The 24,540-nt window shown below is 35.7% G+C and overlaps 1 protein-coding gene across 1 annotated transcript in view; it reads left to right on the top strand.

Moving 5' to 3' along the window:
• Window positions 1–24,540, top strand: part of AP3B1 (adaptor related protein complex 3 subunit beta 1) — a 239,500-nt gene that overhangs the window by 185,107 nt on the left and 29,853 nt on the right. Inside the window, exon 23 of the mRNA XM_049766041.1 lies at window positions 21,633–21,864. Within this exon, the coding sequence (XP_049621998.1) occupies window positions 21,633–21,864 (232 nt within the window). The remainder of the gene's footprint in view (window positions 1–21,632; window positions 21,865–24,540) is intronic.

The raw sequence follows: 24,540 nt of genomic DNA, 5'->3' as shown, positions 1-24,540 counted from the left end.
AACCCATCCGCCACATGGACAGTATTTTTTGCAAAGCACAGTGATAGCAGTCAGAGACTAAGGAGGAAGAAAATACAAAGCTTAGAAAATTATAAAGTACAACTTTTGTTTTCACATGCTTTTCCTAAAGATGTCATTGCATGTGGAAATTCTGAAAACGGTAGCCCCATACTGTGTATCCTTGTAGTGAATGTTAAGCTGTCAGCAGGATTTTCAGGTCATTTGACAAAAAGGATACAGGTGCAGTAGCTAGCAGTGAAGGTGACTGCTGGTTTCATCAATCACTTTGCCTTTCTTTAAGTTGATACATAATGGACCCCTTCAATCAGCTTCCTTGTTCTTTGTCACTTGTTTGGAAAGAAAAAAAAAGAAGTAAGGTGGGAAGACTGGACTCCAAAGTCAAGGTTAGGAGATGAATTGTTGGTTGTTTACTCTGAGTGCATAGGATGTTATTTTGGGAGGGGCTGCTCTTCATAACCTGTCGAGTTTGTCAATGGGTAATAATACGCTGTTTGAGGCCATATTGCCTAGACTCCAGACTCCAAAATACAAAATGGAAAATAAGGTATTCTTTTGTGACAGACATAGATTTTGTGCCAGAACATACTAAGATACATCTTTATTTTGCTTTGAGGATTATAGTAGTTTATATGCAAGTCATAGTCGGTAGATTGGCAATGTGTTATTAGCCACTTAAATGGTAAATTTTTTTCTAGCTTCATTTGCTAAATCTGCAGGATAATGCAAACAAACATATACCTGAGACTCTGCAGGTAGGTTTTATAACACAAGGATTCAGAAAGGTATTTTTCAACTAGACATCATTACAATCTTCTAAAAATATATAGTTTATATATGTGTATATATGGACTTAATATACTTTATATATTAGGGCTGTAGAGGGGTTGGAGGCTAGTGCCACTCTTAGTGCATACATGATAGTTCACTAGTAGTCCTTCATGCTCAGAGACCACCAGGTCTACCCTAGCAATGATCAAAGGCCTTAAGGGCTATATTGGGTAGTGATGTATAGGAAGGCATGTGGTGAGCAAGCATTAACATGTGAGGCTTATGTTTTGACTTCACAGTTACTTTTAATATTTTCCTGTTATGATATATAATAGAAAGTAAATTTATCATTTTCTCATAGTTGTAGAGGTAGGAAGTCCAAAATGGGTTTTACTTAACTAAGTTATTAGCATAGTTCTTTGCCTTCTGGAGACTCTAGGAGAAAATCCTTTTCCTTGCTTTATCTTCTTTATTTCTTTATTTCTTGGCTCACAGCCCCCTCAATCGTCATAGCCCAGCAATGACTAATTGAGTATTTTCTTTTTTTTTTTTTTTTTTTTTTTTTTTGTGGTTTTTGGGTCACACCCGGCAGTGCTCAGGGGTTATTCCTGGCTCCAGGCTCAGAAATTGCTCCTGGCAGGCACGGGAGGACCATATATGGGACGCCGGGATTCGAACCGATGACCTCCTGCATGAGAGGCAAACGCCTTACCTCCATGCTATCTCTCCGGCCCTAATTGAGTATTTTCAAACTAGATTACTTTGACATTCACTTTCCTGCTTCCCTATTTTTTAGAGGATGGATATGTATGGTTACATTAGATTATTCAGATAACCAGAGAAAATCTCTTTTGTTTGTGGGAGTTTTTTGGGGGGAGGTGGGAGATGCTCAGGCTTTTTCCAGACTCAACACCCTGCTCACTCCTGGCAGGGCTCTGTGGCCCAATTGTGGTGCCAAGGATTGAATCAGGGACAACCACTTGCAAGGCAAGTACTTCACCTCCTGCACTCTCTGTGACCCTAATGAAAATCCCCTCTTGCCGTGCAGCAGTACATATTCATAGGTTCTGTAGGATAGGACCTGGATGGATACCTTACAGAGCCCATTTTTTTTAAACCTATAAAGAGTGGGGGAGTGGAAGAAAACAACGATATTTTGTTTCTCACCTGCCAAACTGCAGAAGAGAAAAAAGGGGAAGACCATGGTATTTGTGAAGGTACTTTTTTTTTTTTGATACAGAGACAGTTTCTGTTTATGAGCCACACATAAAAATCTTTATCTTCGTCCATCTTGATGTTTATTACATCAAGCTGATCAGTTGCTCTTCTATATGCAGTTGCAGCTCTGCTGTGGGTCAGAATTAACAATTCTTTTTTTTAAATTACTTTATTTAAACATCGTAGTTACAAAATTGTTCACGATTGAATTTAAGTCTTGACAGTATATACCATTCTTCACCGGTGCACGTCCCCAGTTCCCACCCCCCTTCCCCGCGTGCCTCTGGACAAATATTTTACCCCCACTCTCTTTCCCCTCTCTCTATTTTTCTCTCCCTTTCTCTCTCTCTGTCTCTTTTCTCTTTTAGACAGTGTTGTGTACTATTAGGATTAACAATTCTTATTTGAAGCAGTTCTACATTAGTCAGAGCCATTCACATTGAAAGACAGTATTTTCAGAACCTATTAGATTAAATTTTTGCATATATATCTACTTACTATCTTTTTGATGCTTAAGTTAGAATTTGTACTTCAGGGTTTAAATAAAGGTATTAAATATATATAATCATTTTCTATCTAGTATAGTTATTGGCACAAATAACCAAAACATGCAAAGAAATCATTGTTTAAACTTGCTGTGTAATGCTTAAGAATTAAAAAAAAATAAGATTTGAAATTCAATTTAAAAATCATGGAAAAATTTGATTAATCATGTAATGTTTTGATCAGCCATGGATATCACATAACCTGGTTGTCCCTCTATGTAACTTAGCCATGTAGTAGGCTGTACCATATAGGTTTGAGTAATTGCATTCTATGCAATCTCACAGTAACTAAATCTAATGATGTATTTCTCAGAACATTTATTAAGCAACTTTCAAAACTATGTAAGCAATGTCAAAATGGAATATGATTAGCATCCTTATAGACTTGAGTAAAGTCAGATATTTGAATGGATGAATTTGGACTTGAGCTGATTGTATGTCATGGGTAGCATTTTATATTTAAATAATAATTTATAGTAAATAATTAAAAAATTATTGAATAATGAATAATTAATTTTAACATGATTTAGTCAAAACTAAATTTATTTTTTAACATTGGTGAAAATTATGGAGTACATACAAATAAAGATACAGTATATAAAAGGATATTCTTTTTGACGTTTTTCTTTTTAATAACATGTAACCTCTACAACTGGCTTTTTTATTTAGCAACAACACAGTTAGGGTTCATATTATTTGAATCACTGTTTCACATTAAAGGCTTATGTTTTCATCAATGTCTTGTCTGTTTAAGAATTTTAGTTCTTAAAATAATAATAAAACTTTCCTAAAAACCACCAGAAGAAATGCATGATTTTTATCGCATACTTATATTTTCAATTATCTCCCCACTGTATATTATGTAAAAGATGATTAGAGAAACCTGTCCACTGCCTGCTAGACTTCAGGTTTTAAACCAAAGAGTGATTTAAATTTTTATTTTTTGTCACACACACCTATATTGTCCTCACACCTATATTCCTTACAGCACTATTTACAATAGCCAGACTCTGGAAACAATCAAGATACCCTTCAACAGATGAATGGCTAAAGTAACTCTGACATATACACAATGCAATATTACGAGCCATCAGGAGAGATGAAGTCATGAAATTTTCCTATACATGGATGTACATGAAATCTATTATGCTGAGTGAAATAAGTCAGGGAGAGAGAGATACAGAACAGTCTCACTCATCTATGGGTTTTAGAAGAATAAAAGACATTATTGAAATAATTCCCAGAGATGAGGGCTGAAAGGACCAGCTCACCATATGAAGCTCACCACAAAGAGTGGTGGGTGCAGCTAGAGAAATAAAATTGAGAACTATCATAACAATATTAATGAGTGAAGGAAGTAGAAAGCCTGTCTCAAATACAGGCAGGGTAAGGGGAGGAGAGAGATGTGGAGCATTGGTGATGGGAATGAATGTTGTACTGGTGAAGGGGAGTGTTCTTTTTAAGACTGAAACCCAACTTCAATCATGTTTGTAATCATGATGTTTAAATAAAGATATTTTTAAAAATAATTTTTTGTCTACATGAGAACCTTAAGTATCCACTGTTCACCTAATGAAACCGTCTTTTAAAGGAAAGGTGGGCAATGGTGGTTACTTAAAGACAGCACAATCAAAGTTAAATATTAAATTTTGCCATAAATTGAGTGGAGCATTAACTCAAGTAGTTAAGAGTGACAAGACAGCATTCATGTCCCAGAAGTCATGGGGTGGCTTTAATAATGACTCCTTTCCTGTTTTTGTGATACCATTTTTGGTCAACTCTTAGTGAAAACAAACAAAATGTACCAGATCTCTGGATTGGGTGAGTGGGTGATATCTTGTATAGAAATGGCACTGTGTTCTGAAAAGTTGGATTTATTTCTGGACATCGACCATTTTAGAAGCAATGCATCATTCTCCATCCAACAAATGCCTGCCATCGCCAATAATATGTTGGCATGTCCATTTTCAGCTTGTACTACAAAATAAATGAAAGCGAAGGACATTACAATTGGGAGGGAAAGAGAACTATTATTTAAAAGGCTTTTAAATGATGTCACTATATATTCTTTTAACAACATCCTCTAAAAGCCTTTGAAAAAATATTCCCTTCCTCCGTAAGTTGTTAACAAAGACCATACTAGGGACTGCTCTTTAAAAGGCTGTTAAATGGTGATACTATATTTTTTAACATCAACATCATTTAGAAACCTTTTAGAGAACAGTCCTCTTCTCACACAACTAACAGAGGAAAAGAGAACATGGGGGGGGGTTATTTTTTTTAAAAGGCCTTTAGATGGTACTATCAATAAATATAGCAATATTGTTTGAAAAGCCCTTCTCCAATGGTGAGTCAGCTTTTTATATGTACATTTAACCTCATGATCCCGTGCTATCTGAATGATTATTGTTTTAATGTTGACTGAATATTCAACTTTGTAACAATCCCAAGAATACCTTTTATTGAAAGGCCTAAAAATCAGTTTCACTTATTTAGTCTCAGATTATCCTCAATTACTAAGTGAAAAACAAACAGATGTGTATCATTAGTCCCATTTTACAGAAGAGAAAAACAGAACCCAAGTGAGGTAGATGATGATTTAGCTGCAATTGAATTGTACCAGCATGGGGCCAAGTTGAAACTAATACAAACCTCTCTATGTGGACTAGTAGCCCACCCAGCTACATTAGCTAACCTTCTCCCCACCTTTTCACTAGGAGTTAATGGCTCTTTTTAACTTGTCAGTCACTAAGAATGAACTCCTTGTAATCAGACAAAAGTAATTATTTAAGTAATGAAGATACAGCTATGGAAGTGGAAAGGTTTTATACGAGGGGTCCTCAAACTTTTTAAACAGGGGGCCAATTCACTGTCCTTCAGACTGTTGGAGGGCCAGATTATAGTAAAAACAAAAATTATGAACAAATTTCTATGCACACTGCATATATCTTATTTAGAAGTGAAGAAACAAAATGGGAATAAATACAATATGTGGCTGGGCTGGAGAGGTAATACAGAGGATAGGATGTTTGCTTTGCATGCAACCGACCTAAGTTTGATTCCAGCACTACATATGTTCATCACCAGGCTAAGCCCTGAGCACCAAAAGCTGCGACTCAAAATAAAATAATGATAATGATAGTAGTAGTAGTAATATATGATCTCAGTTCTGCCATCATTTTATACTAAAACTAATAAATGTTGTTTTACTGATATTTAAAAAAGAGTACCTACCTGTATCTGCAAAAATACTTTTGTGTGTAATGTTTCATTGATTAACTCATAAAACTTTTGCTTTAGAATAATTCAATGAATTAGGTAGCATTTGCCATTATTTTAAAAATTAAAGCCTAGAAGTTAAGTGATTTTCTTTTTTATCAGATAACTTGAAGTTTTTTAACTTAAAATCTAATATTTTTCTTACCACTTGCCAGCCCTTACTGGCTGAGAAGAAAAGCATAGAAATTGTCATAGGCCAGTGTCTTTCGGAGTGCAAGTACCTAAACCTCACTTGATTTAGACTTGATTCAGAAAAACAATTGATCATACAAAGATGTATCATACAAAGATGCTGCCTCAATACATTAGCACTCCAAAGACTTTAAAGTTCTTATGGAGTAAATCAAGCTCTTACTCACTACTCCAATCCTCACTGGAAAATGTTAAATAAGTGTGTACAGAATGGGGTGTGTGTGTGTGTGCGTGTGCGTGTGTCTGTGTGTAAAAGAGAGATGGAGAAAAGAGAGTTTATGTAGGAAGAAACAGGAGATAGAGAAAAAGAGAGTCATAAGGTCTGAAAAGACTCATTTCCCCTAAGTCAGTAATTTCTCAGCACCTTATGGTATGCATGTGCGATTGACATCACTAATATAAAAGAATCCACATCCCTCTCTAAGTGAAAGAAAACATCCTGTATTATTTAACATAAAGCAGTTCTAGCACAACTGTTTCCAGTATGTTCATCAACTGAGACATGGTTATTTTCCTTTCTCTTAGATGAGATCCATGATTCTGCTGTTCCCCGCATGACAGTTCAGTTAAGCGCAAATAGCACAGTCAGGTTTCACCTGCGATGTTCCTGTCCGTAAAATGTGTAGAAAAGAAGTTTCCCTCATGTGTGTTTGTAAAAGTACTGAAAAGTATTGCTATATTTAATCTGGCTCTTCTCCCAGAAAGTCCATTTGATTCTTACCGATCCCAGAGTTCATATTCTTGTCATAGCTTCACTCTGAATGCTCTTTATTTCTCTCTCTGAAAAGATCAGTCTCACTATTGTGTGGTCAGTATTGTTTATATGATGCTTATAACTCTTCCTTCTGGTTCATTTTCCTGTCTTCCTCATGTTCCTTCCTTTGTGAGGCCCTTTTGCTCTTACTCTATCCCCATGCCTTTATGATTATTCTCCTCTTGAAATCTCACTCACTTGCCCATATTCAGTGAAAGTCATGTTCTGTTTCATATAATTTCTTCAGTCTCCCCATCATTCTGGTAAATCTCATTTATCAAATTAGCAACATGTGTGGTATGTAACCTCACCACCTCTTGATCTTGTGACTTCACTTGTACTGAATGTCAGTTGCATGTTCTTCAGCTCTGAAATTTTATCTTACTTCAGTTTCTTCACCTTAACAAAAAATTTTTAAATGGTTTTGGGGCCACCTTAACAACAAATTTTTAAATGGTTTTGGGGCCATAACTGGGTGATGCTCAGGGCTTGCTCCCAGCTCTGTACTCAGAAATTACTCTTGGAAGTGGTTGAGGAACCATATGGGGTCCAGGGAATCTAACCGACTGCTCAGGGGTTTATTACCAAAGTAAGCACCCTACCCTCTGTACTATCTCTTTGGCCCCACCTCTCCAAATTTTTCATCCTAGATTTACAACATCACTGATGTATATTATGTGTATAATATATTGTGCATATTATGTCTAGGTGTAGTTTTTCCCATTTCATAGAAATGAAAGTTAAGATTCAGAGAGTTTCAGTTCAACTCTAGTTTCAAAGCGCAGAACTTCACACTACAACTGGAACTAAGCTTGTGGTAGAGGGGACAGAAAAGAAATGAAATAATAATATATTAAGCTTCTCAACTAATTGTTGCAGGGAATAGGAATCTGTCAAATATTATGCCTGGATTCTGAGAGTGGTCACAATGAGACAACACACCTGTTTGTGTGTACTATGTCATTGATATTGTCAGTCAGAGAGTAATAGTACTTCTCTAATCAAATGGCTATCATATCTATCAAATAACAATACATCATTGTTTTCTGTTTACATAAATATTTTTGGTTCTGATTAATTTTGATATGACCAGTTCCTAGAACCTTTCATTTATTTGAAAACAAACTTCAGTTTTGTCATTAGTAATCTTAAATCAAAGAAAAATATATCATGTCAAAAAATAATCTATCAATATTGATAAATCTAAAGCCATTTTATACAAATAAATGTATCTACATTATTCTAAACTTCAGATTTATAAAATATAACGAATGTGTTAACAATGAAACACAAATTTACCTGTGAAGAGAGGGAATAATAAAATACTGGATTTGGAGAGATAGTATAGGTAGGGTTCATGTTTTTTGTTTTTTGTTTTTAATTTTTATTAGGGTTCTTCTTTTACATGCGGCTAGGTATGATCCCTAAGAACAGAAGCAGTAATCTAACAATGTTTGTCAAAAATTTAAAAAAAAATGAGAGAATATATTTATTAAATGTTTGTTGTGACATATTAAGAGTTTCTGCTTATTTCATGTTGGTAACATATTATTACGAGAAGTAATAAAATCACATTTTTCTTTTTTTAGTTTTTTTCTTTCTTTAAACATCTTGATTACAAATATGATTGTGATTAGGTTTCAGTCATGTAAAGAACACCCCCTTCACCAGTGCAACATTCCCACCACCAATGTCCCAAACCTCCCTCCATCCCACCCCACCCCTACCTGTACTCCAGACAGGCTTTCCAGTTCCCTCATTCATTCACATGATTATGGTAGTTCTTTGTGTAGTTTATTTCTATAATTGCACTCACCACTCTTTGTGGTGAGCTTCATGAAGTGAGCTGGAAGTTTCAGCCCTCCTCTCATTGTCTCTGAGGATTGTTGCAAAAATGACTTTAATTTTTCTTAAAAACCCATAGATGAGTGAGACTATTCTGCATCTCTCTCTCTCCCCCTGACTTATTTCACTCAGCATGATAGATTCCATGTACATCCAAGTAGAGGAAAATTTCATGACTTCATCTCTCCTGATGGCTGCATAATATTCCATTGTGTATATGTACCACAGTTTCCTTAGCCATTCGTCTGTTGAAGGGCATCTTGGTTGTTTCCAGAGCCTGGCTATTGTGAATAGTGCTGCAATAATTACAGGTGTGAGGAAGGGGTTTTTGTGTTGTATTCTTGTGTTCTTAGAATATATCCCTAGGAGTGGAATAGCTGGGTCGAATGGGAGCTCAATTTCCAGATTTTGGAGGATTCTCCATATCGCTTTCATAGAGGTTGGACTAGACGGTATTCCCACCATCAGTGGATAAGAGCTCCTTTCTCTCCACATCCCTGCCAGCACTGATTGTATCTTTGTGATGTATGCCAATCTTTGTGGTGTGAGATGGTATCTCATCGTTGTTTTGATTTGCATCTCCCTGATGATTAGTGATGAGGAGCATTTTTTCATGTGCCTTTTGGCCATTTGTATTTCTTTTTTATCAAAGTGTTTATTCATTTCTTCTCCCCGTTTTTTGATGGGATTAGATTTTTTTTTCTTGTAAAGTTCTGTCAGTGCCCTGTATATTTTGGATATTAGCCCCTTATCTTATGGGTGTTGGGTGAATAGTTTCTCCCACACAGTGGGTGACTCTTTATTCCTGGGCACTATTTCTTTTGAGGTGCAGAAGCTTCTCAGCTTAATGTATTCCCATCTGTTGATCTCTGCTTCCACTTGTTTGGAAAGTGCAGTTTCCTCCTTGAAGATGCCTTTAGTCTCAATGTCATGGAGTGTTTTACCGATGTGTTGATCTATATACCTTATGTTATCAGGTCTGATATCAAGGTCTTTCATCCATTTGGATTTAACCTTCGTACATGATGTTAACTGGGGGTCTATGTTTGCTTTTTTGCAAGTGGCTAATCAGTTCTGCCAGCACCACTTGTTGAAGAGGTTTTCCCTGCTCCACTTGCTCCTTTGTCAAAAATTAGATGATTGTATGTCTGGGGAACATTTTCTGAGAACTCAAGCCTATTCCACTGATCTGAGGGTCTGTCTTTATTCCAATACCAGGCTGTTTTGATAATTATTGCTTTGTAGTACAGTTTAAAGTTGGGGAGAGTAATTCCTCCCATTTTCTTTTTCCCTAGGAGTGCTTTAGCTATTCTAGGGTGTTTATTGTTCCAGATGAATTTCATAAGTGTTTGATCCACTTCTTAGAAGAATGTCATGGGTATTTTTAAGGGAATTGCATTAAATCTGTATAATGCTTTGGGGAGTATTGCCATTTTAATTATGTTAATACTGCCAATCCATGAGCAGGGTATGTGTTTCCATTTCCTTGTATCCTCTCTTATTTCTTGGAGCAGGGATTTATAGTTTTCTTCGTATAGATCCTTCACGTCTTTGGTCAAGTTGACTCCAAGGTATTTGAGTTTGTGTAGCATTAATGTGAATGGGATTGCCTTCTTGACGTCCATCTCTTCCCTATCATTATTGGTGTATAAAAAGGCCATTGATTTCTGTGTTAATTTTGTGGCCTGCCACCTTGCTATATGAGTTTTTATGCTACTAAACATGAGAACCTAGAAGAAATGGAAAAATTCTTGGACACTTATAACCTTCCACAGTTAAGTAAGGAGGATGTAGCACATCTAAACACCCCCATCACTATTGAGGAAATTGAAACTGTATCTAGGGGTCCTCAAACTTTTTAAAAAGGGTGCCAGATCACTGTCCCTCAGACCATTGGAGGGTCTGACTATAGTATAAACAAAACTTATGAATGAATTCTTATGCACACTGCATATATCTTATTTTGCAATGAAGAAACAAAACAGATACAAGTACAATATGTGGCCCGCGGGCCATAGTTTGAGGACCACTGCATCAAACACCTGCCCAAAAGCCCAGGCCCAGATAGATTTCCTAATGAATTCTTTCAAATCTTTCAAGAGGAGCTACTATCAATCCTAGCCAGGCTCTTCCATGAAATTAAAAAAACGGGAACACTCCCAAACAGCTTTTATGAAGCCAACATCACCTTGATACCAAAACCAGACAGAGATGCTGCCGAAAAAGAAAATTACAGACCAATATCCCTGATGAATGCAGATTCAAAGATCTTCAACAAAATTCTGGCAAATAGGATCCAATGCATCATCAAGAAGATCATACACGGGGCCAGAGAGATAGCATGGAGGTAAGGTGTTTGCCTTTCATTCAGGAGGCCATCGGTTCGAATCCCGGCGTCCCATATGGTCCCCCGTGCCTGCCAGGAGCAATTTCTGAGCCAGGAGCCAGGAATAACCCCTGAGCACTGCCGGGTGTAACCCAAAAACCACACACACAAAAAAAGATCATACCAAGACCAAGGACCAAGTAGGTTTCATCCCAGGAATGCAAGGATGGTTTAATATCCATAGATCTATCAACATCATACACAACATCAACAACAAGAAAAATAAAAATCACATGATCATATCAATAGATGCAGAGAAAGCATTTGATAAGGTCCAACACCCACTCTTGATCAAAACTCTCAGCAAGATGGGAATGAAAGGAACCTTTCTCAATCTAGTTGAAGCCATCTACCACAAGCCAATGGCAAATATTATCCTCAATGGAGAAAAACTAAAAGCCTTTCCTCTAAATTCTGGTACAAGACAAGGCTGTCCTCTCTCACCACTCCTCTTCAACATATTACTGGAAGTTCTTGCTATAGCGATCAGGCAAGAAAAAGATATCAAAGGAATCCAGATAGGAAAGGAAGAAGTCACACTTCATTGTTTAAAAAAAAAAAAAAAACAAAAAAAACTTCATTGTTTGCAGATGACATGATACTCTACTCAGAAAACTCCAAGGACTCTACCAAAAAGCTTCTAGAAACAATAAAATCACATTTTTCATAATACATTTAAGCACTAAAGTAAGATGAATCTGATTACTTTATGGAATATCTAAATGTTCTTATTGAAATAAAAAGATTACAAACTTTTAGTTTGCAATTAGTAAGAGACCTTACATTTAATAAAATAATTACTAAATTAAAAAGCAGCTACATAGAAATCTTAGCCTTGATTTATCAATCAGCTTAATTTTTATATTTCTGTGTATGTACTTCACCAGAAAATGGGATGTCTTATTTAGAAATCAGAGCCTTTGTGTGTGTGTGTGTTATGTGTGTGTTATGTGTGTGTGTGTGTGTGTGTGTGTGTGTGTGTGTGTGTACACCCAGGATCAAACCCAGCAAGGCAAGTAAACTGCCACTGATGTTCATTTTCAGTTTGTTTTTCAGAAAAGCATTTTTTTATAAAGTGGCAGAATGGATGTATTTGATAACTTTACACTTCCTTTCTATTTTTTAATAAAAGCATGGAACCCACCTGCATTACTAAACCTGATATAATAAAATATCGTAGATCATAAAAAATATGACAAACTTCTAAACTAAAGTAATATTTGAGGGAAGATTAAAATGTATTTATTAGTTACCAATAAAAGGTAAGCCAATTTACCCTTCACGTTTCAAAATATATATAGAAGACTTAGTATTGTGGCTTAAGGGTAAAATAGACTTAGGTTTTACAGCACTGGACAGAGAAGATGCTTTTTACATTGCAGCCTCAATTAAGACACTTCTATTTTAAAAATATTACTGGAGGATGAAACTGTGTTTATGGCTGTTTTCTTTTCTAGTTATTTTTATAAATCATCTAACTGGAATACTGCTGTAAAATAAGCCAAACAAAACTAGATACAAAGAGACCGTTTTATATATGGCACTTCTTCATATTTCTGAAGTTCAAAATCACAGTAGATAGACAATACTTAAAAATGATTATGGGCCTAAACATGGATTAAAGCATAAAAGGCTGGAAAACATTGTTTTCATAAAGCTCTACATGTCTGTGTCATCTCTGAAATAGTAATGCAAATGTTGAGCAAGCTTTATTCCTGAGCACTTGCTAGTTACTCCATGTTTTATTTTTCAATTCTCATTTAAATTTTATAATTCAATCATTTTGAACAGCTATGTTTAAAAGAAGTTTTACAACTTTAATCTTAATAATCTAAAAAAAAGCAGACATGCTATGTCATAAAATAACTATTAGTGACTAGTTTGTATCCTATAAATCTAACTTGAGTTGATAATATGGTCCATTACCAGCTAACTGCATAGAGTATTTTTCATTTTACACTCTTCAGTTACTTTTTAGTGAAGTGTTAAAAAATATGAAGCTTTTCTCCTCTCTAAAATTGCACGCTGTCTGTCTGTTATTAGGGAGATAACAGCTCTTATAAATGTTTCAGTAAGCGCTAAGTAGACAGTTATGTGCACTCTCATTCCACGCTTATTTGCTTACTGTAATAAACTGATAAAATATGTGTGGTTTGTCTCCGTGTATCTACAGCCATCATGAGTCACATAGATTTCCTTTAGAAATAATGTTGTGTCTGCAGAATTGATTGGTTATTTTCATAAACCATCTAAAGGTACACAAATGACTTTTATTATTTAAACATATGCAGTGTAAAGATTTGTAGAGGATTATCGCACTGTTTCTTAATGCTTTTTGTTCTCTTAGCTCCAGAAGGCGCCTTTTTATTTTAGAGTTGTTATTGTTACTAAGCTAATTACCTCAAGAATCACAGTGAGGATAGCCCATTTGCTTGTAGTGAAGCTAGCTTTTTAATTCTTTGAGCATTAGTAGTTAAATAATTAAATCAAAACAAATGTCATGTATTCTCTTTCATACACTCCTTCCTCTTCCTACAGGTTTTACTATTTAATGGGAAATAATGCTTTTACTTAAAGCTAGGTAATCTGAGAAGTAGGATTTAATACATTACTCTTTGTACATGCTTTTAAGAAATTATATTTTATCTAAAAATAGGATTCTACTATATGGTCCAGTCTTTTCCACTCTTGGATATCTATCCCGAGAAAACACACATACACTAATTTGAAAAGATATATGTATATATGTGTGTGTGTGTGTTTGTGTATAGCTACCATGACCACTGGTGTGTGTGTGTGTGTGTGTGTGTGTGAGAAATACAACTTAATACAATAGCTTAGGTCTAGAAACAATTGATGTACCCAACAGCAGATGAATGGATAAAGAAAATGTGATGTAATACTGCTTGGCTTTAAAAAAAAAATGTTAGAGAAATAGTACAGTGAGTAAGGCTGACCTGGATTCAATTCCCAACATCGCATATGGTCCCCAAGTCCACCTAGGAATGATTCCTGGGTACAGAGCTAAGAGTAAACCAACTGGGTGTGGCCCCCAAACCAAAAAAAAAAAATGTAATTCTCCCTTTTGCTGCAGTGTGTGCATGTGCTAAGTAAAGAGAGAGAGAAAGATAAATACTGATGATAAATACTCATGTGGCACAGAAAGAAACAAAGCAAGATAGTGAACAGTGGAAATAAACCCTTGATCTGACAAAAGAACTGAGGTTACCAAACAATGAATTAGGAGTAAGTGGAGGAAATGAAGGAGGAGAAGGAATTTAGGGATGATATTAGTGGCAACACGCAAAACATGTCATTTTATTTTTCAATATTATTCATTTTAGAAAAATTTAGCTAAGTTATATCCTAAAACCATAGATATTAATATTGATCATCCCAGCTTGTCTCTTTGTTTATATAGATATGTAAGCCTTTGAGTTATATTTATTTATTTAGCCACACGTGGTGATGCTCACTTCTTGTTTTGTACTCAGGGATCATTCCTGGCAATACTTGGGGAACCATATGGGGTTCCAACAAGCAAACCTGGGTTAGCTGTATGCTAACACCCTACCCTCTGTATTATCGCTGGCACTATGTTGGAGCTGTATTCTCATTGAATGCAGGCTTCAAAAGTATGCAAATCTAGAGGTGTATTATGGTAAATATCTTTAGTGGTTTAAAATAGTAAAATTATACTTTGAGTTGTAAACATGGTTAAAATTATGTTTTATTGCACTGAGCATAAAATGGGGAATAAATTGAGAAGCATAATAAACATAAACATACTATATGTTGTGCCCATAACAAAAAGAAAATGGTGGGGAAAGAGAAGGGCTCAGAAAAAAGTTGGGTTTAAAAAAATTTTTTGAGTATGGAGAGATAGTATAGTGGTAGGGCCTTAGGCTTGCACATAGCAGACCCAGATTCAATCCTCTGCCCTCCCATGTGATCCCCTTAGTATCACCAGGAATGAAGTCTTCAGTGCAGAGCCAGGAGTAAGCTCTGAGCCCTAACATGTATGGCCCCCCAAAAATTCAAACAAATAAAAAAACTGAGTTAAGCCTCTTTGGTAAGAAATATTTGAGCAAATATACATCCAAGCTGAGCCATATAAGTATTTGGAGAAAGTGCATTTCAGGCAGAGGAAAGTATAGTCAAAGGCTTAATATAAGCAGTACTAGTGTGTACAGTAGCAAGGAAGTCATGGTGACTGGAATGAAATGAAGCATGGGTTTAAGGGTAACAGGATCTGAAGACAAAGAAATGCAGGACAGGACCAGAACATATGGTGCCTTGTAAAACCTTTTTTACAGACCTGGATGACTTTTACTCAATGAACTTGGGAATCATTGATGATCTTGGGCATAGATGACATGATGTAATTTTATTTTGGCTGATTTATTCTGGCTACTATTTTGGTTCACATGTTCATTGGAGTGCAGATGTAGAAGCAAGGAGACAAATTAGAAAGCTGTTAGAATAATTCAGGTGCAAGATGGTGGTGGATTAGACTGGATGGTAACAGTAGAGGTAATGGGAAGTGGTCAGATTTTACTAGTTCATTCAGATTGAATTAGTTCAATTAGATCATCCTTCTCTCTTGTCTCCCGCTGGTGTCAGCTATGACTTGTGTTCTATTAATTTGCTAAGCCCTTCTTTGTCACAGCTCTAATCACTCTGGTTGATCTACTTTGTTTTTCTCAATTAAGAATTCCCTGGAGACTGGAATACTCTATCTCTGTATTACAGTTCTTAGTACAGTGGTTAGCACAACTAACTCAATAAGTACGAGTTAGATGAAAGAGTGAATTAATGCATTACTATTTTACTCTAATATAAATAGTGGATTGCTGGAGAGAAACCTCTGAAATACCTTATTCTTAGATAAGACCCTCTTTTTCAAGATAACGATTGGGAGCCTAAAATTAGAGGACAAAGAAAGACATAATATTACTTCTTTTTAGTTAAGCTTTGCCCTCTAATCTCAATATAGAACTCTAATGAGTTAGAATTATAGCAGGAACCCCTCTTTTCATAGAAAGTAAAAAATGGTGATGCAAGAGGCTATAAGTAACTGGAACAAAGTAATATTTTAAGTTGGACATACGAATTGCGAATTAACTTTTTTGGTCAACAAAATTGATAGTATATGTAGTTCAGCCTAATCTGTGGCTAGTTATAATTGCCAAATGATAGTTTTCTATAAACTACTCTACTTTTTCTTTTTGTTCTTTTTATCTTCCATAAAAAATACTGTTATATGAAATGTGAAGTCATAAAAATACCTATAATGTTTGGAATGTTAGAATATAAGTAGAAAGAAAGCATACATGTTTCTGGAATATAGGTCTCTAAACTGATGTGTTAATTACTAAGCCTTTGCTCTCCTGTCAGCATTAATTGTATGGCATATGGACATTGTTGAAGGATTTGTGGAACCTACTGGTTTTGTTGAACAAAGATTACTTGCGTAACTCATTTAGAAGATCTTGAAGAGGCAGACTTAACCCTTAGTATTCAAAACACTCTTCCCAGGCACTGACAAAGTTTGGCATCATTAATGAGAATTTCCATTTATGAGATATTTATATAATAATAACATTGATATAACTAATTAACATTAATATTAATTAACCAACATACAGCTCATATCCAAGTAGCTATAATCTTTAGCTGAGAGAATTTTGAGTGTAGATTATTATGTCTAGTGTGAATCAATTTAGGAGAAAAATTTTTTTATTAATTATTTATTTTAAATTATGGGAACAAAGATACAAAGAAAGAGGACAAGGTAAAGTGACAGTGGAAGGACAATCACCCACAAACAGAATTCTCAGTAGTACCATTGCTGATAAAAATGTTGGTTTTTTTTTTTTTTAATAAAAAACAACCAGCTTTCATTTAGCCCTTCTCTATAGGTTTTTTTGTTTTTTTTGTTTGGTTTTGGTTTTGGTTTTGGTTTTTGGGCCACACACAGTGAAACTCAGGGGTTTCTCCTGACTCTGCGCTCACAAATCACTCCTGGCTTGGGGGACCATATGGGATGCTGGGGGATCAAACTGCAGTTCATCCTAGGTTAGCACGTGCGAGGCAAATGCCCTACCACTTGCGCCACCACTCTGGCCCCAGCCATTCTCTATAGTATTAAAAAGTATACACAATCACTGCAAAGTGCTATTTGTGATGCTGTTTATAATGCTGGGAGAAACAGTTCTCCATATTAATGTATATTTTTAATTATTTAAGCACCACGAAGACAAGGTTGTTCTTAATACAATTGGTTGTTTTTTTCCACAGATAACAAAGTTGTACATGATTTTCATGTCATGCAGTATACAGCACTTTTCACTACTATTCATTTCCCTGTTCTCTCTCTCTCTCTTTCTCTCTCTTTCTCTCTCATTTGCAATATTGTTATTGAGGGGCATCATGCCTATCACTTTATCTCCTTTCAGCACCCAATTCTTGTCCAGAGTGATCATTTCCAACTATCATTGTCATAGTGGTCTCTTCTCTGCCCTAACTGCACTCTCCCGCTATTTGTGGAAAACTTCCTAACATGGACTGGTCCTTCTGGTCCTCATCTTTATTGTCTCTGGATATTATTTCCATACTTTTATTAATGTACTACAAATGAATGCTATATGTCTATCCTTCTCATTGTGACTCATTTTGATCAGCATAATACTCTTCATCTATGTATAAACAAATTAAATGACTTCATCTTTCCTAACAGGTTCGTAGTATACCATTGCATAAATGTACCACAATTTGCTTTATGTATTCATCTTTTCTCATGGACTTGGATTGTTTCTGGATTCTGGCTATTATAAATAGTGCTATGACAAACATAGGAATGCAAAGGGCTTTTCTACATTGTGTTTGGAACTCCTAGTATATTTCTAGGAGTATTGTATTGCTGGGTCATATGGAATCTCAAGTTCTGGTTGTTGGTTTTTGTTTTTGTTTTAATTTTGAGGAATAGCCATATTGTTTTCCAAAAAGGCTGGACCAGTTGATATTTCCACCAGCAGTGAATTGAAAGTCCCTTTCTCCCCACATCTGCACCAGCACTGATTGTTCTTGTTCTTTTTGATGTATGCCAGACTCTATGGTTTTATCGGCATCTCTTTCTTTTGGTTTGATTTGCAAGATCTTTGTATATTATCACAGATAAACTTTAAGAGTTTACTGGATATTTTGTAGGTGTTGAGTTTACTAAGAGTGCTTTTTGAAGCTGAGTGTGGAAATAAATGAAAAATTTAGATTGGTTTTTTTCTTTACACATTCCTAAACTAAGCATTTAAAAACAAACTATAATAAAGGAGCAGAATTTTAGGACAAGGTGAAAAAAAAAAAAAAACCCCAGCAAATGTTTGGACCACATGTCCAAGGATTAGACTGAAAAAGAATAAGCCATTCAAGACAAACTGATGGCTCTTACCTGGATACAAGCAGACATTCTAAAACTTTAGAGTATGATTTCCTAGCTGCTAACCATTTACTTTCTGCTTTTCCATGCTACTCTGCTTTTGCCTTTCCAGCTTTCAACTTCACTGCCCCATATTGCATGTAGTCTATACTTTTGTCAGTTTTCATACAAGCAGTGCTGGTAATATCAGCATTATTTAATTATGTACTGAAATTATGTCCTTGGAACTAGAGGTTTGGTTACTGTCTCCAATATACTAATCATAAATAAAAGGAATAAGCATAAAATACATATAGCATAAAAAAGCATAAAATACATATAGTCAATTGATGGCACATTTCTTTTTTTTTTCCCCCACCCCTGATGGCACATTTCTTAATTTTGTGTTAATGGCATGGGAATTTATGGGGTGGGGATATTTTTTACTGAGTATAAATCTGTAAATAGAAGACATGTGTATATTCTTGTATTAGCTTACCCAAAACTTGTTTAAGGCCTATTCGACCATTTCAAATAATTCAATTCTCCCCTAAATAATTTACTGTGTTTCAGAGGCACAGTGAATTTAGTTTGCTATTGTAGGTTACTCTTTAAGATTTTGTAAAAGAAAAAGAACTCAGGCTGAGCATGCAAATAAAAGTGATTAGGACAGGAGCTACCTAATTTTATACAAGAAAAGAACCTATGGATAAAACTGGAAAATTTGAGCATTTAAAATATTTTGGGGCCACAACTAGTGTTGGGCTTACTCTTGACTGCAGTCAGGAATTACTCCTGGTGATGCTCAGGGGCCCATAATGGGAGATGGAGACCAAGAATTAGGATAGCCACATGCATGGCAAACACCTTAGCATCTGTACTATCTCTATGGGCTGCTGTTACCATCATAAGAAGGGACAAGTTGAGTGTAGTCTAGTTGCCCCGTTACTTTATAAACAGATTTGAAGGAAGTGAAAAGTCTTCTTAAGCAGTGCTCAGGAAGTCCCGGGACCCCCACCATTGAACCAGGCCATTAGGGAGCTCGTGCTTTGGGGTCAGAGAAATAGCATGAAGGTAAGGCATTTGCCTTGCATGCAGAAGGATGGTGGTTCGAGTCCCGGCATCCCATATGGTCCCCCGAGCCTTCTAGAAGCGATTTCTGAGCCTAGAGCCAGGAGTAACCCCTGAGAACTGCCAGGTGTGACCCAAAAACCAAAAAAAAAAAAAAAAAAAAAGAGCCAGGCCATTGGTTCAATACAAGGCCTGAGGAATACAGTGCTGCTTGGTTCCTGCAGAGCTGTTCTGGCCATGCTGGGAACCTCCAGGGCAGTAACCTCAATAACTAGGAGGCTTGTGGTGCCAGGAATTGTTGCCCTTTTTTAATCTCCCAATCCTATAGTTAATTTTTTGTTTAAACATTAATTGTTGCATTTTGCAAAAATAAACTGTGTTTTTTAAAGATAGTTTTACACTACGACCCCCACTCTCATTAGTAAAGTTTCTAGAAAAGGAATACTGTGTTTTGCTAATGTGTAGAAATCATTGCTTCTAATTTTGCATGCACAGTATATGTGCAATTTTAAATCCGTGGATAAAAATATTACAATTTTTTCAAGTGTTGGTGACCAAGTAAATTTGTTTACTAGGTTAGTCTTGCTTGTACAATCAGAATGAATAATCTAGTTCAGGAGAGAACACTTATTAGGAAAAAATCTTGATTAGAGCTTTTTAATTACAAATTGATTTTTTTTTAAAGATGGCCCAAGTCAGGTCAAACCACTTGCATTACTCTGACTTTAATGGAAAGACAGCTGCCACATTATTTTAGATGGGCTGCATTTCTTCATTTACTGTGCTGCCTCTGAAACATAGTAAATGATTGAAGGGTGAATTGAACTAAAATCTTCTAAACTGAAGTGGAGCAATAAAACTGATTAAACACGAAAATGTTGATGGCAGGAGGAAAGCCAGAGAAGTCATGTTCTACCAGATAATTAAATCATATTGTAGGGCTATAAGAAATAAAACTATGTGGAGCTGGTAGTTTTTTATTCTTTATAGATATATTGTGATTTGCAATACTATTAATTGTAGTTTCACGCATCCATCATTTCAGCGCCACACCCACCACCAGCATACCCACTTTCCTCCACCATTTCCCCTCCATTTTATCCCACCACTCTCACCCACAAGCAAACTTCTGTGGGCCTACTCCCAACAACAAAAAAATTTGTCCTTTGACCATTTGTTTCTTCCCTACAGGTTAATGTGATACTGGTTTACTAACTCAAATCAAAACCCCCAGATATCACCAAGTACATAAATAATTAGAATATTTGTCTTTCTAGAGAAAAGCTAATCATTAATCATGTGTTGATGGTTATGTTTGGTGGGAAAGTATTAAAATACAGTAAGTATATTTAAATCAAGTTCAAACAAATTAGAAAATTGAAACCATGAAAGGCCTACAAAACTGGAGCAAGTGGTTATCAGATCTCAGAGTTGGGACTGCTATACGCTTTGAAATCAAAGTGTCTGAGAAGTAATGCACATAAACATATCACAGACTTCAGTTTGTAGGGAAAGCTATTCCAGGTAAAAGACATGAAAGGAGTCAAGATTGGAAATGAAGTTATAAGATTTGATTGCTGGTAGATGATACTAGCCTGTGGCAGGAATGCCTAAGAAAAGCAGCTAGAAAATTAGCAGTAATGGATAAGTATAAAACTATAATATATATATGTAGTATAAAACTATAATAAAAATGATATGAACTCTATAATTTTAATATATATAGCTAAAATTCCTTATTAATTTTAGTTTGTCAAAATGTTTTATAGGTGCTTTTAAAGTACATAAAACTATGTTGAAAGCTTTTTGTTTTGTGGGGCTACACCAACTGTGCTCAGAGGTTACTCCTGCTGTGTCTTAGGGACTATATAGAGTACTTTGAATGGAAAGTACCCTGAGTTGGGATGTGCAAAGCAAGTATTCTACTTGCTCTTCTATATCTCTTGCCCCCTTGAAAACTTTTACTTTACATTTTCATATAATTACTAACTTAATATTTTTGTGTGTGATAGCCCACTGTTTGTTTACCAAAAATAGGGAAAATAGTAGTTATATGTTATCAATTTTTGCATATTTTCTAAGCATATTTGTAACTATATTCACTAATTCACTTTTTTAATTTTTCTTAATGTACAATAGGTCAGTACCCCTGTCTTTGTGCCAATGAAAACACACGTGCTGCTTCATCGGATGAGTGGAAAAGGACTAGCTGCCCATTATTTCTTTCCAAGACAACCATGTATTTTTGAAGATAAGATGGTCTCAGTTCAAATCACATTAAATAATACCACTGAACGGAAGATAGAAAATATCCATATAGGGGAAAAAAGACTTCCTACAGGCATGCAAATGCATATTTTTGGGCCAATAGGTAAATATTACTTTACATTAAGAACTTTGTATTATTGTATTAAATATAGTCATTTTTAAATTATGGTAGAATACATATTACATGTGACAATTTCTTTTTCTTTTATGCACAATTGATCAGACAAAATAAATACATTGTTTTGCCCCTAGTGAGTCAGGTGCCCACTTCAGAGCAAGTTTTGATGAAAGAAAGAGTCTGAAGAATTAAAACCGTTCCATTCTATATAGCTAATTCATCACTCCCCGCCCCACCTCTTCCTTTATCTTCCGACTTGATCTTTTGCCTGATTTTGGTCTGCCTTTTTAAAACAATACCTCCCATACCTCCTCTTCCCTTGTTCCTTCCTCAGTCCTGAAATTGAAAAGTAAAGGGAAAGTGATGACCGAGAGTGAGAAGAGATTTTCTTTTTTTTTGTTTTGTTTTTTTGGTGATGAGGGAGGAGAATATGTTGAGGGGACCCATATTTGGTTGTGCTCAGGACTTAGTCCTTGATCTGAGGGATCACTCCTGGCAGTGCTGGGGGGGGGAGGGGTCCACTTCATAAGGGAGGCCTCAATGCCTTTCCCCCTGTAGTATCTCTCTGAACATAGCTCTTTACTGCTCTGCCTATCTCCCTTCTCTCCCATACATATGACATAGAATTATCCAAAGTCTATCATTTCTGGTATCAAGACACATCTTGATTTTGCTTTATGTTGTCATTTTTACAGAAGTGCTAGAATTTACAACACTATTAATTATACTTTTCATGCAGATGTCATTCCAACACCACACCCATCACAAGAGTGCCCACATTTTGATTTTTTTTGTTTTGTTTTTGGTTTTGGTTTTGGGCCACAGGGGTTACTCCTGGCTATGTGCTCAGAAATTGCTCCTGGCTCGGGGATCCATATGGGACGCTGGGGGATAGAACCACGGTTGGTCCTAGGTCAGCTGTGTGCAAGGCAAATGCCCCATGCTGCACCACCGCTCCAGTCCCACATCTTGATTTTTAATGTCACCACTATTTGCAAGTCACACTGAATCTTCATTAAAAAGCTAATCCAGAAATCTTCCTTTTCCTGCATAAAGTACATGCTGGGCCTTTATTCTTACAGAGATCAAGTCCAGTGGCTGCCACACAGTTACCAGAGTGCTCGTTTCTCCATACTGTCTCACGAGCCAGCAGATCCTACTACCATGTTCTCAAAACATTTTACTAAAAGCATACATTTTAAAAGGGAGGTGTAATAGTTGTCTCACTTAAAAGATAGTACAGTTTTGGGGCCGGAGAGATAGCATGGAGGTAAGGCGTTTGCCTTTTATGCAGGAGGTCATCGGTTCGAATCCCGGTGTCCCATGTGGTCCCCCATGCCTGCCAGGAGCAATTTCTGATCCTGGAGCCAGGAATAACCCCTAAGCACTGCCGGGTGTGACCCAAAACACACACACACACACACACACTACAGTTTTTAGAATATCTCTTTATTTTCTGTTTTATGTATATAGAGACAGGCCTAAGGGCACTTTGGAATAGCTGCAGCCAAAACCTCAATTAAGAATACAATATTTCTATTAAAATTCCTTGAAATGTTGATCATATTTTTAATAGTAATTTAGATAAGTAACATAGGATGAACTCATATTTGGTAACTGCGTCTTCTTTACTTGTTCTTTCATATAACAGTTCTATTTTCATTTGCCTTCACCTGAGCTCTTTAACATAGATGAATTCTCTCTGATGGTCTTCTTGAGTCACTCAGTGAAGGAAATTGTTCTTCGTATTGTATTTTGCACATAAATGAATAGGGGCCGGGGATTTGATTTGAGTGATAGACATTACATGAATAAGGCCTTGGATTCAATCCCTGGCACCACATGTCCACTGACTACTGCTGGTTTTGAACCTGGTATACTTCCAAGTACTGCCAAGTATGGTTTGCACACAAAATTTTTTTTAAAAGAACAATTTCTAATAGATGAGATGGGGTAGATTTTTATAAGCAACCAAAGTATAGTTACATTAATAGCACAGCCTATTTAGTAGGCCTTTTTAAAATAATTTGGTAACTAAAGAATATAGAGTGTAATGAGTTTTACTTATTCTATGAAATTAATATATTGCTGAGGAATTATAGAATATTTGAAATTGTGTTCTTTTTTTATTGCTTGTAATATGAAATTCAGCCTTTTTACCTAGTTAAAAAATTAGTTTAGTTTAAGAAGTGCCAGGCAGTTGATATATGAATTGTCTGAAGGTTGAAAATGTTACCCAAAGGTTAAAACAGTAGAACAGTATTAACGTTTCTGTGAGCTGGCATAATGAGTTGATGAGTTGACCTTTTGTTGGCCTATGTAGAATAGAAGAAATAAATATAATAAATTTTATGTTGGCCTTAATACAGAAATAAAATATGAAAGTATTCTATTGCCTCAATACCAGTAATAGGCTTTTCCTTTTTGTCCTTAGGTACGTTTTTATGACTAATGTTTCATTAATCATTTTTGTCATTTGTTGAATACCCTCAAGATACCGTATGTACTATCGCCTAGTCTTTGATCAATATATACGTTAGAGAGAGTACTGTTATAGAGTATGGTATATTTTAACTAGTCCTGCAAAAATATCTTAATGCATTAGAGAAAAATACTATATTTTCATGAAATATGGAAGTAAGATATTTCTTTCATTTAATA

The sequence above is a fragment of the Suncus etruscus genome, chromosome 2 (genome assembly GCF_024139225.1).
Source record: "Suncus etruscus isolate mSunEtr1 chromosome 2, mSunEtr1.pri.cur, whole genome shotgun sequence".
Lineage (NCBI taxonomy): Eukaryota > Metazoa > Chordata > Mammalia > Eulipotyphla > Soricidae > Suncus > Suncus etruscus.
The sequence above is the reverse complement of the archived record's forward strand: the minus strand, read 5'-3'. Positions and strand labels throughout refer to the sequence as shown.